At 51.0% G+C, this 12,828-nt stretch overlaps 1 protein-coding gene across 1 annotated transcript in view; it reads left to right on the top strand.

Moving 5' to 3' along the window:
• Itga11 (integrin subunit alpha 11) overlaps positions 1-6,911 on the top strand; it is a 148,140-nt gene extending 141,229 nt beyond the window's left edge. Inside the window, exons 26-31 of the mRNA XM_059269045.1 lie at positions 709-822; positions 967-1,053; positions 2,214-2,324; positions 2,438-2,533; positions 5,789-5,902; positions 6,639-6,911. Coding sequence (XP_059125028.1) covers positions 709-822; positions 967-1,053; positions 2,214-2,324; positions 2,438-2,533; positions 5,789-5,902; positions 6,639-6,710 — 594 coding nt within the window. The 3' untranslated portion in view covers positions 6,711-6,911. The remainder of the gene's footprint in view (positions 1-708; positions 823-966; positions 1,054-2,213; positions 2,325-2,437; positions 2,534-5,788; positions 5,903-6,638) is intronic.
• The last annotated feature ends 5,917 nt before the right edge of the window (positions 6,912-12,828 follow it).

Genomic DNA, 12,828 nt, shown 5'->3' on the forward strand with positions numbered 1-12,828 from the left:
TACTTTCCTCCACAAAGAGTTGATGGCTTTCCAGAGTCATTCAGGATCTAACAACACCCCAGACATGAGGTCAGCCTCACCTCCCAGCCCAAGATGGCTGCAGCTTCATCCATCACACTCTAGGCCCAGGCTGTAAGGAAGAGGAGAGAAGCACATCCTTTCCTGCTAAAAAGCTTCCTTGAGCAGGGTGGTGGTGGCACACACCTTTAATCCCAGCACTCTGGAGGCAGAGGCAGGCAGATTTCTGAGTTGAGGCCAGCCTGGTCTACAGAGCGAGTTCTAGGACAGCCAGTACTACACAAAGAAACCCTGTCTTGAAAAAACAAAAAAGCAGCAGCTTCATCCCATATCTGCAGTTACCTCTTATGTCCATAACACGGTGTTTAGCTGTGAGGCAAGCTGGGAAGGGTGGCTTTTGATCTTGCCTCTGTCACAGAGAGTTAGGAAGACATGAACAGCATCTGCCTCAGAGGACCCGGGGTTCCCTCACCCCACAAATGAGTGTCAGCTTCTCTGAAGTTGTGTGAGGGGTGGAATAGGTTGATGACTGAAAACTGGGCTGCACCCCAACACCCACATGGCTTATCTTGCTCAAGGCCACAGAGCTGATCCACAGTGCTTATACCCAGGGCCTGCTGAGGCATGTCCTCAGGGCTGACTGGTCCCTATCCCTCAACTGCTCATGTGCTAACTCTCCTCTGGCTGCAGGTGCAGAACCTGGGCTTTTTCCCCATCCATGGGGTGATGATGAAGATCACTGTGCCCATCGCCACCAGGGGTGGCAATCGCCTGCTGATGCTGAGGGAATTCTTCACTGACCAGGTAGCTTGAGAGAGAGAGAAGGAAATGCACACACACCTAAGCAACTCCCCCACCATCTAGGTGCTCCCGGGGCACTGGGCCTCTCTGGGTGGAGGGAGAAAAAGCAGAGCTTGGGTGAGGTTCAGAACTGTGTATGTGTCACAGGTCAACACATCCTGTAACATCTGGGGGAACAGCACGGAGTACCGGAGTGCCCCAATGGAGGAAGACCTGAGCCGTGCCCCACAGAGGGTGAGTGTCTCCACACTAGGAGCCAAGGAGTGTGGTTAGAGTGCCCCCACCATTCCAGGGGCTTCTCTCTTGGCCAAGTGTGTGTCAATGAGTTACTGAGGAGTGAGTAGCCATCAGTGATATGGCCCAGGGGTAAAGGACCGTGCCACCAAGCTGACAACTTGAGTTCCATCCCTGGAACACACACACACACACACACACACACACACACACACACACTTTAAAATGTAATTTAAAAATAGTTTCTTGGTCTGGAGTTGGGAAGGAGTTAGCAGGAGTGTTAAGAGGGCAAGAGGGGGTAACATGGAGTGAATATGATCCAAATACATTGTGTACATGTATGTAAAGGTCAGTATAATATGTAATAATATATGCTAGTGGGAAAACATTCTCTTTTTGAGACAAGGTCTCACTGTGTAGCTCAGGCTGTCCTGGAACTCACTATGTAGACCAGGCTGGCCTCGAACTCACAGAGATCTGCCTGCCTCTGTCTCCCAAGTGCTGGGATTAAAGGTGTGCGCCACCACACCTGGTGTGAAAAACATTTTTAAAAATAGTTTATTAAGCTGAATGTGATACATGGAGCCCTGGACTCCATACATGTGGTGCTAGGATATGATGGCACCTTCCTGTAGAATTAGTACTGGGCAGGCTCTGGCAGGGGGATCAGCTGGGCAAAACAGAATATCCCGAATATGGGAGGGGGGCTTTCTGAATTCCTAGATGTACTCAGCAGCTTTGCTCAGTGAGTTATCTATTTATCCAAACAAATTCCTTACAAGTTTTTTCACATCCATTCTTTCATTTGTGTGTGTGTGTGTGTGTGTGTGTGTGTGTGTGTGTGTGTGTGTGCACTATGGCACCCACGAGGAGGTCAGAGGACAACTTGCAGGAGTCACTTCTCTCTTCCCACCATGTGGGCCCCAGGGTTCACTGGTCATTATGCACAACTTCAAAGGGAACTTCAAATACAGCTCCTTGGTCTGTCCCTAGGTGTCCCTTCTGTCCCCACATACATCTCTATCCTTGTCCCTGCCATCTGCTTCTCCCCCAGTTGTTCCAGCCTGGGGTCTGCCTGATGGCCCAAGCTCCTGCTCAAATTCCAGGTCACAGGCTCTGTCCCCACAGCCCCCTGTTCACCCCCAACAACTCTCTTCCAGAACCACAGCAATTCCGACGTGGTCTCCATCATCTGCAACGTGAGGCTGGCCCCCAACCAGGAAATCAGCTTCTACCTGATGGGGAACCTGTGGCTGAGGTCTCTGAAAGCAGTAAGTTAGACCCCTTCAGCAGGGCTGGAGAGAAAGGAAGAGATGGCTGTGGGGAGGCTCCCACCTGGGGCTGCCCTCCCAGGGCCATCTCTGAGGAAGCCCGGTTTGTGCAGCTCAAGTACAGATCTATGAAGATCACAGTCAACGCAGCCTTGCAGAGGCAGTTCCACAGCCCCTTCATCTTCCGAGAGGAGGACCCCAGCCGCCAGGTAAGCCCCAGGGAGTCCTCCCCTCGGAGAAGGGGGGGGGGAACCAAGGTGGGGGCTGGGGAGATGGCTCAGATAGCAAAGTGCATGCTGTGCAAGCTTGAGGACCTGAATTCCACACTCCAAACCCACAAAAGGAAGCCGGGCATGGCCGTTTGTAATCCTGGCATTTAGGAGAGGAAGATGGGTCCTTGGCCTTGGTCACCAGCTAGCCTAGCTCCAGGCCAATGAGAGACACCCACACCCGTGTGCCTAAGGGTGGCCCCCTAATGAGGCTGTCTTGGGCATGGTGAAGTCAGGACTAGCATCCCAGCTTTGCCTCCCCTAGCCTGGAGCCTCAGCTCTAAGGAGGGATAAGCAGCAATGGGGGTGTGGTGTGGTAGGGGTGGGGGTGGAGGCTGAGGTGGAGGTTTCCACGCTCCTTTTTAAGAAGGCAAAACCACAGAAGCCTGGATGACCTTGACTTCAAGGTAGAGAAAAAGAGGTGAGACTGTGGGAGACAGCTACTGTTCTAAACAAGTTCATCCTTGAGAAAAACCAGGAACTAGAGCAGCTGGGCATAGGCCTCTGCTGCCCTCCACTGGCCATATCTGAGAAATGCCGTTCTAAGTTGAAGGCTAGTGTCCCCTAACCTACACCTCTCAGGAGATGCTAGCTAACAGACAGGCAAGGTTGGGGGGGGGGGGGGGGGAGACGGCCTTGGCACCAGACTCAGTTTCAGCCAGGTGCAGCCTTCCAGGCACGGGGAGATAGAAACATGCATCGATATCTGGGGGAGCCAGTCACTCAAGGGCAGAGGGAACAGCGCCATGGCAGCATGTACAAGCATGAGGAAGGAGGCCATGGTTAGAGGGCTGGGACAGAGTGCAGGGCAACTGATGAGGTCAGCAAAATAGGATAAGGACCTCTTCCCTCTAAATGAGATGAGAAGTTGTGAGGTGCTGAGTAGGGGTCACTCGGTCACTCAAGTGAAAGAGTCCCTCATGCTGCAAGCTGAGGTCAGGTGGGGTGGCCACACTCTGGGTGTTTCTGAGGTAGAAGGTGTGCTGATGGCCCCGTGGGCTGTGAAAAGAAACCGTCAATGACAGGGCTGCCACTGGCTGCTAAGAAAGAGGTGGTGGAAACAGGTCTAGAGGTGAGGGCTTAGCAGTCAGGGCGACAGGGATGTCCAGGACCTGGGGGAGAGTGCAGAGGAAGACACAAGTCAGAGCAAGGTCACAAACACAGTGACTGCCACCCAGGACTGGGCAAGTTCACCAGGTCACAGAAGCTCCCATGGCACCAATGGTACCCTTGAAGCTCCTTCTTCATTTGAAAAAAAAAAAAGTAATTATTTCTTTATAACTTTTGGTCTGAAGAGGAATGGAAATAATCCAGGATGAGCTGTGTTTATTTTTTAACATTTATTTTACTGTTTAAAAATATGTATGTATGCCGGGCGGTGGTGGTGCACCCCTTTAATCCCAGCACTTGGGAGGCAGAAGCAGGTGGATCTCTGTGAGTTCGAGGCCAGCCTGGGCTACAGAGTGAGATCCAGGACAGCCAGGGCTACACAGAGAAACCCTGTCTCAAAAAAACAAAAAACAAAAAACAAAAAAATGTGTATGTATGTATGTATGTGTGTGTGTGTGTGTGTGTGTGTGTGCATGATTGCACATGCGTAAAAGTGCTCACAGAAGCTAGAAGTGGTTGTGACCTGCCCAAAGTGGGTGCTAGGAAGCAAACTCAGGTCCTCTATAAGAGCAGTGTGCATTCACTTTCAACAATCATCAATCATCTCTCCAGCCCCTGCGGTCTTCTACCTTTTTTTTTTTTTTTTTTTTTTTGAGACAGGTTCTATGTAGTCCTGGCTGCGTTGGAACTCAATATGTAAACACCACACTGGCCTCGAACTCAGAGATCTAGCTGCCTAAGCCTCCCAAGTGCTGGGGTAAAGGCATGCACCACTGGGTCCCAATTCATTTCTTTTTTTCTTCATCTAAGCTGAAAAGCAACTGAGAGCTTGGTGCGTGGCTCAGTTGGTGAAATACTTGCCTGGTATACACAAAGCCGCGGCTTCAGCCCTCGGGACCACACAAATCAAGAGTGGTGGTGGGTCACACCTGTAATGCCAGAACCTGGGAGGTGGGGGCAGAAGGATCAGGAAGTGGTCTGGGGCGAGGGAGATGCCTCAGTTTGTGAAATGTGTGCCACACAAGCCTGGAGACCAGAGCTCAGTTCCCATGGAGAGAGGCACTCAGAACAGTGCTCACATGTGAACCCGTGCCTGGGAGGCAGACTGGAGGCCCCCCGGTGCTGGCTGGGAGGCAGACTGGAGGCCCCCCCGGTGCTGCCTGGGAGGCAGACTGGAGGCCCCCCGGTGCTGCCTGGGCCTGCAGTCTAGCCAAGTCAGCCAGCCCCAGGCCAGTGAGAGACCCTGCCTCAAAAACTGTTCTGGTGGAGAGTGAGCGAGGATGACATCTGATGTCAGCCTCTGGCTGTCACACACACACACACACACACACACACACACACGCACACACACCGTTGTGTGTACACTCACCCCGCCCCCCAACAAATAATGTTTAAACAGCACCTCAACAATGAAAACTAGAGAAAAAGGGTCCGTGACTCCAAAAGAGAGCAAGACAGGTACAGAGGAGGGAGTAGATGGAGGAAGGGAGAGGGACAATGCAATTTTAATTAAAAATGTTTTAAATGTTTATATTTTAAAAGGTAGTTCAAGGTCATCCTTGGCTACATAAGCAAGTTTAAGGTCAGTTTGACACTGCCTCAAAAAAAAAAAAAAGAGGAGGGAAGGAAGGAAGAAGAAAGGGAGGGAGGGAAGGAGGGAGGGAGGGAGGGAGGGAGGGAGGAAGGAAGGAAGGAAGGAAGGAAGGAAGGAAGGAAGGAAGGAAGGAAGGAAGGGACAATTCGAACCCCTTCCCCAGCTTCCTGAACACAACCCTGAGTTCCCCAAGTGACCCTGGGGCTCCGAAACCACACATGCAACAGACCAACACTGGAAACGAGGAGCAGCCAGGAGAGCTAACAAAGAGCAGACAGCTGGCGCCGAAGGGACCATGGTTCATGGCGACCATTCACCCCGTTAGCTGCGCAGAGCTGGCTGTTCCGAGACCTTGGCCAGCTCCCCCACCTGTCCCTCCCTACATTCCCAAAGGAACTGATACAGCTCCCTCTGCAGGCATGCCACCTCCTGCCCTGGCCTGCCCCAGCCCTGCCGTTGTGACAGTATTGCCTGGCCCCCTCCCCTTGCAGGTCACGTTTGAGATTTCCAAGCAGGAAGACTGGCAGGTCCCCATCTGGATCATCGTGGGCAGTTCTCTGGGAGGCCTCTTGCTGCTGGCCCTGCTAGTCCTGGCACTGTGGAAGGTGAGGCTCGTAGAGGTGGGGACAGGGACAGCATCCCTGTCTGACCTCAAAGTTCTAGGCCCTGTGCTTATCCCTGGAAGCTGGCACTGCCCAGCCTCCTCCAACCGCTTGCCTGTTCCCCTAACTCCAAGCCCTCTCCACGGCAGGGAGACTAGCCAGGGCCCACAGAGGCCACTTAAACTCCAGTTGCAGGCCTGTGGGGTTCCTCTTCCCAGAAAACAAACAAATAAAAAAAAGCAATAAAACATGGCCAAGCGGTGGTGGCGCACGCCTTTAATCCGGCACTCGGGAGGCAGAACCAGGCGGGACTCTGTGAGTTCGAGGCCAGCCTGGTCTACAGAGTGAGATCCAGGACAGGCACCAAAAATACACAGAGAAACCTTATTTCAAAAAAACCAAATTAAAAAAAGCAATAAAACTGCACAAAATTTCCTCCTCTGAAGCTCTGGTTATGAACTCTGGGCTCAATCTCCCGCTACAGATAAAGTGAAAGAGGCCCAGGTGTTAACTAGGGCGGGTGACAGAACATGACTTCTTGTCTCCTGCCCAGGACTCCACCCACCTGGCTCCAATCCACACAGTTTGGGAATAGGGATGCTCAGAATGAGCTGGGGTATTTAGAGACGCCCTCTTTGGGAGCAAACCTGAGGGGGCTGGTGGAGGAACGGCAGGAGGCGACACAAACATGGCCAGGTCTGTCCACCCTGAGACTTTCCAAACCTCTGCCTCCCCACAGCTCGGATTCTTTAAAAGTGCCAAGCGCAAGAGGGAGCCTGGACTGGGACCCGTCCCCAAAGAGCTGGAGTGAGCATCTATTAGAGGCTTCGAGTTGATCGGGGCCAGGCACCAGTCCAGGGGCGTGCAGGCCCAGGCCTGTGGCCCCACAGAGCCGGAGCGAAGAGGACGCCTGTGGACTTTGTGTTAAGCTCATCTCTGGAGAGATGACACCTGATCCCTGTGGGATGGACCTCAAGCCCGTGTTTGCAGCAACTTCTCTCCTAGAGGTTCAGATGCCTCGGTGCTGATCCCTAAGGACTTAAAAAGGACCACTCAAAGACCCAGGCTCTATGGAGGGAATCTGCTGCCCCAAACATGAAGGTGCTAGGGCTCTGTTATCATGCCCACCTCTGAAGAAACCCAAGGGGAAGCGGGCAAATACAAGCCCACTGCGCACGCTCCATCTGGACCTCTAGTTTCAGGACTCTATAGCCCGGCAGTATGACCCCACCCCCACCCCTGCCCTTGGTTCCCAAGCCACAGCCATCCCTTCTCCAGACAGACCCCGAAGTTCTCCAGAGAGAACCAGAGTTGTGTAGCTTGATGTGACAACTGCTGGCCAGTGGGAAAAGCAGCCATTCCAGGACTGTGCCAGATGGGCAGGAGAGAGCCAGGATGCTGGGTACTCCAAACATCAGAAGGCAGCGGAGCTCTCTGGCAGGGACCTCCACCCACACACTCCTGCCCGCCTGCCTCCGCTGAAGCTCTGCCCAGCTGCTTGGGTTGCTAGGCAACTCACAGGGAGCCTGTGGATGATATAAATCCATGGCTCTCCACACCCACTTGTCTTCCAGCTGCAGCTTGTCCTGGCACAGATGCACTGAGGTGGGGAGCCTCTGTTCCTTGCATCAGCCCTACACACACACACACACACACACACACACACACACACACACACACGCACGCACGCGCGCGCGCGCACACACACACACGCACGCATTCACACGTACACACAGGCACATGCACACACCTCCCACCCACTAATGTGTGGGAGAAGGGCTCCTGTAGGGGCACTGTGGAGGGGCCCTCTTTGGCATGCACTGAACAAAGCCCATGCGAGGCCCCTCAGAACCTTAAACCTCAGAGGCAGACAGGTATCTCACCTGCCAGCTCGCAGGACAAGCCCCAAAGACAAGGGGCATGTGTGTGGGTGCCCAGCAGAGTAATTTATGCCTTAGCCCTTTTGTTGAGATGGAGATGGACACATCAAAGCCATCTGCTCCCCTGTGCAGTACAACCTTTACTGTAAGAAATATATTTAAGAAAACAACCAACAGATACTCCATTCTGTGACAGAGCAAGGCCGAATTCCGCTGTAAAGAGGAAAGGGAGGTGGGGGTCTGCTTCTAGCTAAGTGTCGGGGACAGCCTTATCCATTGTGCAGCCTTATCTCCCCCAAGGACTACCTGGCCTCACTTGCTAGAACACCTATGGATCATGGGAGTGGTGCACTGCTCCCCGCAACACCATCACCTACCCCATCTTTGGTAGGTGCTCTCCTCTCACAGGTCCCCAGTTCCTCCAGGCTGGGCCTTCAGTGTCGACCCTCTCACGTGCTGACTCATGTTTCTCTTTTAGGGAGAGACCACACTTAAACCAAAGCATCTCCATTCTAGTCTCACGCTATTCACTTCTCACAGCCCTAACAAATAACTTACAAACTATTTGGGTTGAGCTTTTTTTTTTTTTTTTTTTTTTAAGATTTTTTATTTGTGTGTATGCGCACATAGGTGTGTGTCTATATGTATGTGCACACAGGTGCCCAAGGAAGTCAGAAGAGGTTGGTGGCACCATTCACCACAGCAAAATCAAAACTTAAGCCAAGAATGCCATCTCCTCAGCTTCAGGAGAGCTAAACTGAGGGCCAAAGAGAACAATTAAACTAACCCCTGAACTTGGAAGCCCTTTCATTTCCCTCTAACAGAATCTCAGTGGCCGCCCTTAGGAATGAGGCCACTGGGGAAAAGAAAATGAATAAACCTACACTCAAAAGCGAGTTATCAAGCCCGGAAGTGGTGGCACACACCTTGAATCCCAGCACTCAGGAGGCAGAGGCTGGTGGATCTCTGTGTGTTCAAGGCCAGCCTAGTGAACAAAGCCAGGGCTGTTACATAGAGAAATCCTGTTTTTAAAACAAAAACAAAAACCAGCACCTGTGTTACGGGGCTCAGCATGCCTTCTCTCCAACACCGTCAGATCTCACCAGAGTGCTGCCGTGGAAAGTCTGACATCAACAGGCTGACCTATTTTTGGAAATTGACACCTGTGCTACTATGATGTTAAACTGCTCCAGTCATAACGAGCAGACAGCTCCAGGGCTCCCATCCCATCATGTCTCCTGCCGACCTCCAGGCCAACTAAATGGCCAAAAGGCAGATAAATCAGCCTTCAGCCCTTACACTTTCTCCTTTTTCTTAATTCTACCTTTCTGAATCTGTTTATTCTTAAGCAAAAACATCCAAGACTGGCCGCAGAGTGTCTGCCCTTTAGAGAAAACAAAGCCTCATCTAGGAGGCAAGGGCCATGGTCCCTGGGGATTCTGATCCAGGGTATCACCTGGTGACCAAAGCCTCTGCAGGTGGCTTGTGCTGAGCTGAGCTTGCAAGCAAGTGACATGACAGACAGAAAACAGGGGATGGGGGATTCAGCACACACAGGCGGCTTTCTGTGATGAATACTGGAAACTTGTTTTATTCTCAAGGTTGGTCACGTTAACCCAGCCCTAGCCTAATCTGGAAGGTCTGGTGGTTACCTACAGCAAGTTTTCAGGGTGGGTTTGTGCTAGATTTCACCCCATCAAGGTCCTGAGAACCCCAGGGTCACTGAAAGAGTTTGGGTACATTTGCTATGACTGGAAGGACTGAATGGCAGGTTGATGACAACCATCGTTAGAGGTGCTCCCTCAAGTGCAACCTCCAATCAACAGGGAAAGTCCCACTCCAGCGGCATGGCAGCAAACACTTGTAATGCTAGCATCATGAGGTGAAGTCAGGACCAACAGGTCAAGGTAGGTAAGCTGGGCTACATAAAACCCTGTCCTAAAATGAAACATTGAAGCCAGGCACAGTGGCACAAGCCTTTAATCCCAACACTCCAGAGGCAGAGGCTGGTGGATCTCTGTGAGTTCAAGGCCAGCCTGGTCTACATAATGAGTTCCAAGACAGCCAGGGCTACATACATAGTAAGATCCTGTCTTTAAAAACAAAACAAAACAAAACAAGACAAAACAAAACAAGCCAAGCGGTAGCGAGTGGCACACACTTTAATCCCAGCACTCGGGAGGCAGAGCCAGGTGGATCTCTGTGAGTTCGAGGCCAACCTGGTCTACAGAGCAAGATCCAGGACAGGCACCAAAACTACACAGAAAGACCCTGTCTCAAAGAAAAAACAAAACAAACAACAACAAAAAAAAACCCCTAGGAATCAATAACTGTGTTCTAGCTGCTAATTCACAAATATTTGCAGACAGGGGTAGTACACAACTGTACTCTCAGCATGTAGGAGGCTGAGGCCTCAAGTTCAAGGACAGCCTAAGCAACACACTAAGACCATCTCAAAAAGCTTTGAAACATTGGTCATATAGTCTCTAGTGGTAGAGTACTTACCAAACACATTCAAGGTCCCAGGTTCAATTCTTCAATCCCTGGTACCACAAAAAATAAAATTCAGATGAAGTTAACAGGAAATAAAACCAAGCTAAAAATGGTTCCTTGAAGGGAGAGCATTTCATGTCCAACCTGAACACCACTCTAATAGCATGTGTGGAGTACCTATGGTCATTGGATAAATTACCATGGAGGCGGTGGAGACGGGGTGGTGATGGAGGGGTACAGCTGTCAGGATTTTTTTTTTAATATTTTTATTATTTTTATGTGCATTGGTATTTTGCAGTGTGTCAGTTCCCCTGGAACTGGAATTACAGACAGTTGTGAGCTGTCATGTGGGTCCTGGGAATTAAGCATAGGTCCTCTGGAAGAGCAGTCAGTGCTCTTAACCACTGAGCCATCTCTCCAGCCTGCTGTCAGGATTTCTGAGGTCTCAGCTTGCTACCTAGTAGAGCAAACAGCTGCAAGTAGCTGAGAAGCAGAGGGGCAAGACTTGCCAGGGGACATTGAGGTGTTCCCTGAAAGCCACTCCCCTGTCCTGACAGTCCTCAGAGAAGATGCAGAAGCTAAGGGTCAGCCCTGGGTAGACCTGGGAGAAACTTCTGTAATGTTCTGGAGAGTGGGTATCATTTAGCACCCCTCAGTTCCATTGTTCTGTGAGCTGAACGGAGGAAGCCAGTCAGGAAAGCATCTTCCTGGCATTAGATGCTGCGGCCTGTGGGCGGGGTCTCCAGGTTGTTTCAAGTGTGGTCCTAGCGTGGCCTCAGTACGGGTACTAACTCGCAAGTGCCATCCCGGGCCTCACAGATGCAGCTTCTGTGAGGCGACTCTGTGCATCCTGAACTCACACTAGCTGTCGACAACTGTCAGCATTATTCCCTGTATTGGGGTGCTTCCTACACAGCCTGCCCTTGTGGCTTTCAGCTTTATCCAAGCCTAACTTGGGACACAACAGTCTATAAAAGCACCAGGAGTTGTCCTTTTGGTACACACAGTGGGTATTACTTGTGATTAAAAAAAAAAAAGGTGTTGGTTCTCAGGAGGGACCAATGCAAGCAGGACACATGCAGAGAGGCAACAGAGAGGCAACATGGGAGTGCAGCTGAGAAGGTGACCTCTCCCTCCCCAGGGGTCAGTCAGCACAGGAAAGACTGCTATCTCCACTGCCACTCGATATTCTCTAAGAATAAGACACTGGAATTGAGTAGTCCCTTTGGCTTCAAGTTCCAAGATGCCAGTGGGTGACACAAACAGCTGGCTTCATCATGCCCCTTTCCTGAGTCACTGCCATTTCATCTACCAGACAAGGGACAACCAGGTCTCTCTCCCTCACAAAGATACCATCTGTAGTTAGTAGGTCCCTATTAACTGATGTAGGAGAAAAGCCCATCTGCTCTGGTGGATGAGCACACCAAAATTTAACACACAGAGACAGACTGGTCCCCATGTGAGACTTCATGACCCGGATTTTGTGTCACATTGTGGTCTTCTAGAGCAGGTACTGCAGTTTGCCCTAGACCGGTCATGTCAGTACACAGATGTTACTTGAAACAAGGAAAAACATGCTCTGAAATCTCAAAGCCATCTGGATTCTTCAGGCCAGGAACAGAGTGCAAACCCACAGCAGCCTCACAGAAGCATCAGGGGCATTACCTGGTCCCAGTGCAAGTACAGCACCATGGGCCAAGAGACACACAGCCCACTTCCAACCCTGAGTTGGAATAAAAAGTCAAGTCTGGGCCTGAATCCTCAATTATAAAATCAAAGGGTTGCACTAAGTGATATTTTCTGATCTCTATAGGTTAGGGTGGCCACCCCAAATCTAAGCCTCTAACACATTAACACTTAGAAGTGTGTATATACAATTAAATAAATGGAATATACTTGTTGGACGAGAGAGAGGGAGAGAGGGGGGAGAGAGGAGAGGAGAGGAGAGGAGAGGGGAGGGGAGGGGAGGGGAGGGGAGGGGAGGGGAGGGGAGGGGAGGGAGGGAGGGAGGGAGGGAGGGAGGGAGAGAGAGAGAGAGAGAGAGAGAGAGAGAGAAACAAGAACTAGAAGAAATTGGGTCTAATGGCATAGACCTGCTATTCCAGCTACTCTGGAGGCTTAGGCAGGAAGATCCCAAGTTCAAGGCCTGCCTGGGGAACCTAGTAATAAATAAATTAAATAAAGTAAAAAGAAGGCTAGAAATATAGCTCAGTGGTAACCTTGCCTACAAGCATGAGACCCTGGGTTCAATACCTGGTCCCGAAAAAGTAAAAAATTTAAAAATTTTAAAAACCTCTGGATATAAAGATATTTTTATTACTCAACTAAAGGGCTATATCTTCTTGGAGTGGGGAGGACTCCATAACTGGGCCAGGTGTGGTGACATGCATCTATAATCCCAGTCCTCAGAAGGCAGAGGCAGGAGGATGGAGAGTTCTATGTTGTGTCAGGTTTTTGGTTCACACAGGTCAGTGGAAGAAACAAGGTCACTCTAGGATGACTTTTAGCCTTGGGGCCGCAGGGACTCAGCTTCTGGTGAACTGACTGTAGCTTTGC

Source organism: Peromyscus eremicus, chromosome 7 (assembly GCF_949786415.1).
Source record: "Peromyscus eremicus chromosome 7, PerEre_H2_v1, whole genome shotgun sequence".
Taxonomy (NCBI): domain Eukaryota; kingdom Metazoa; phylum Chordata; class Mammalia; order Rodentia; family Cricetidae; genus Peromyscus; species Peromyscus eremicus.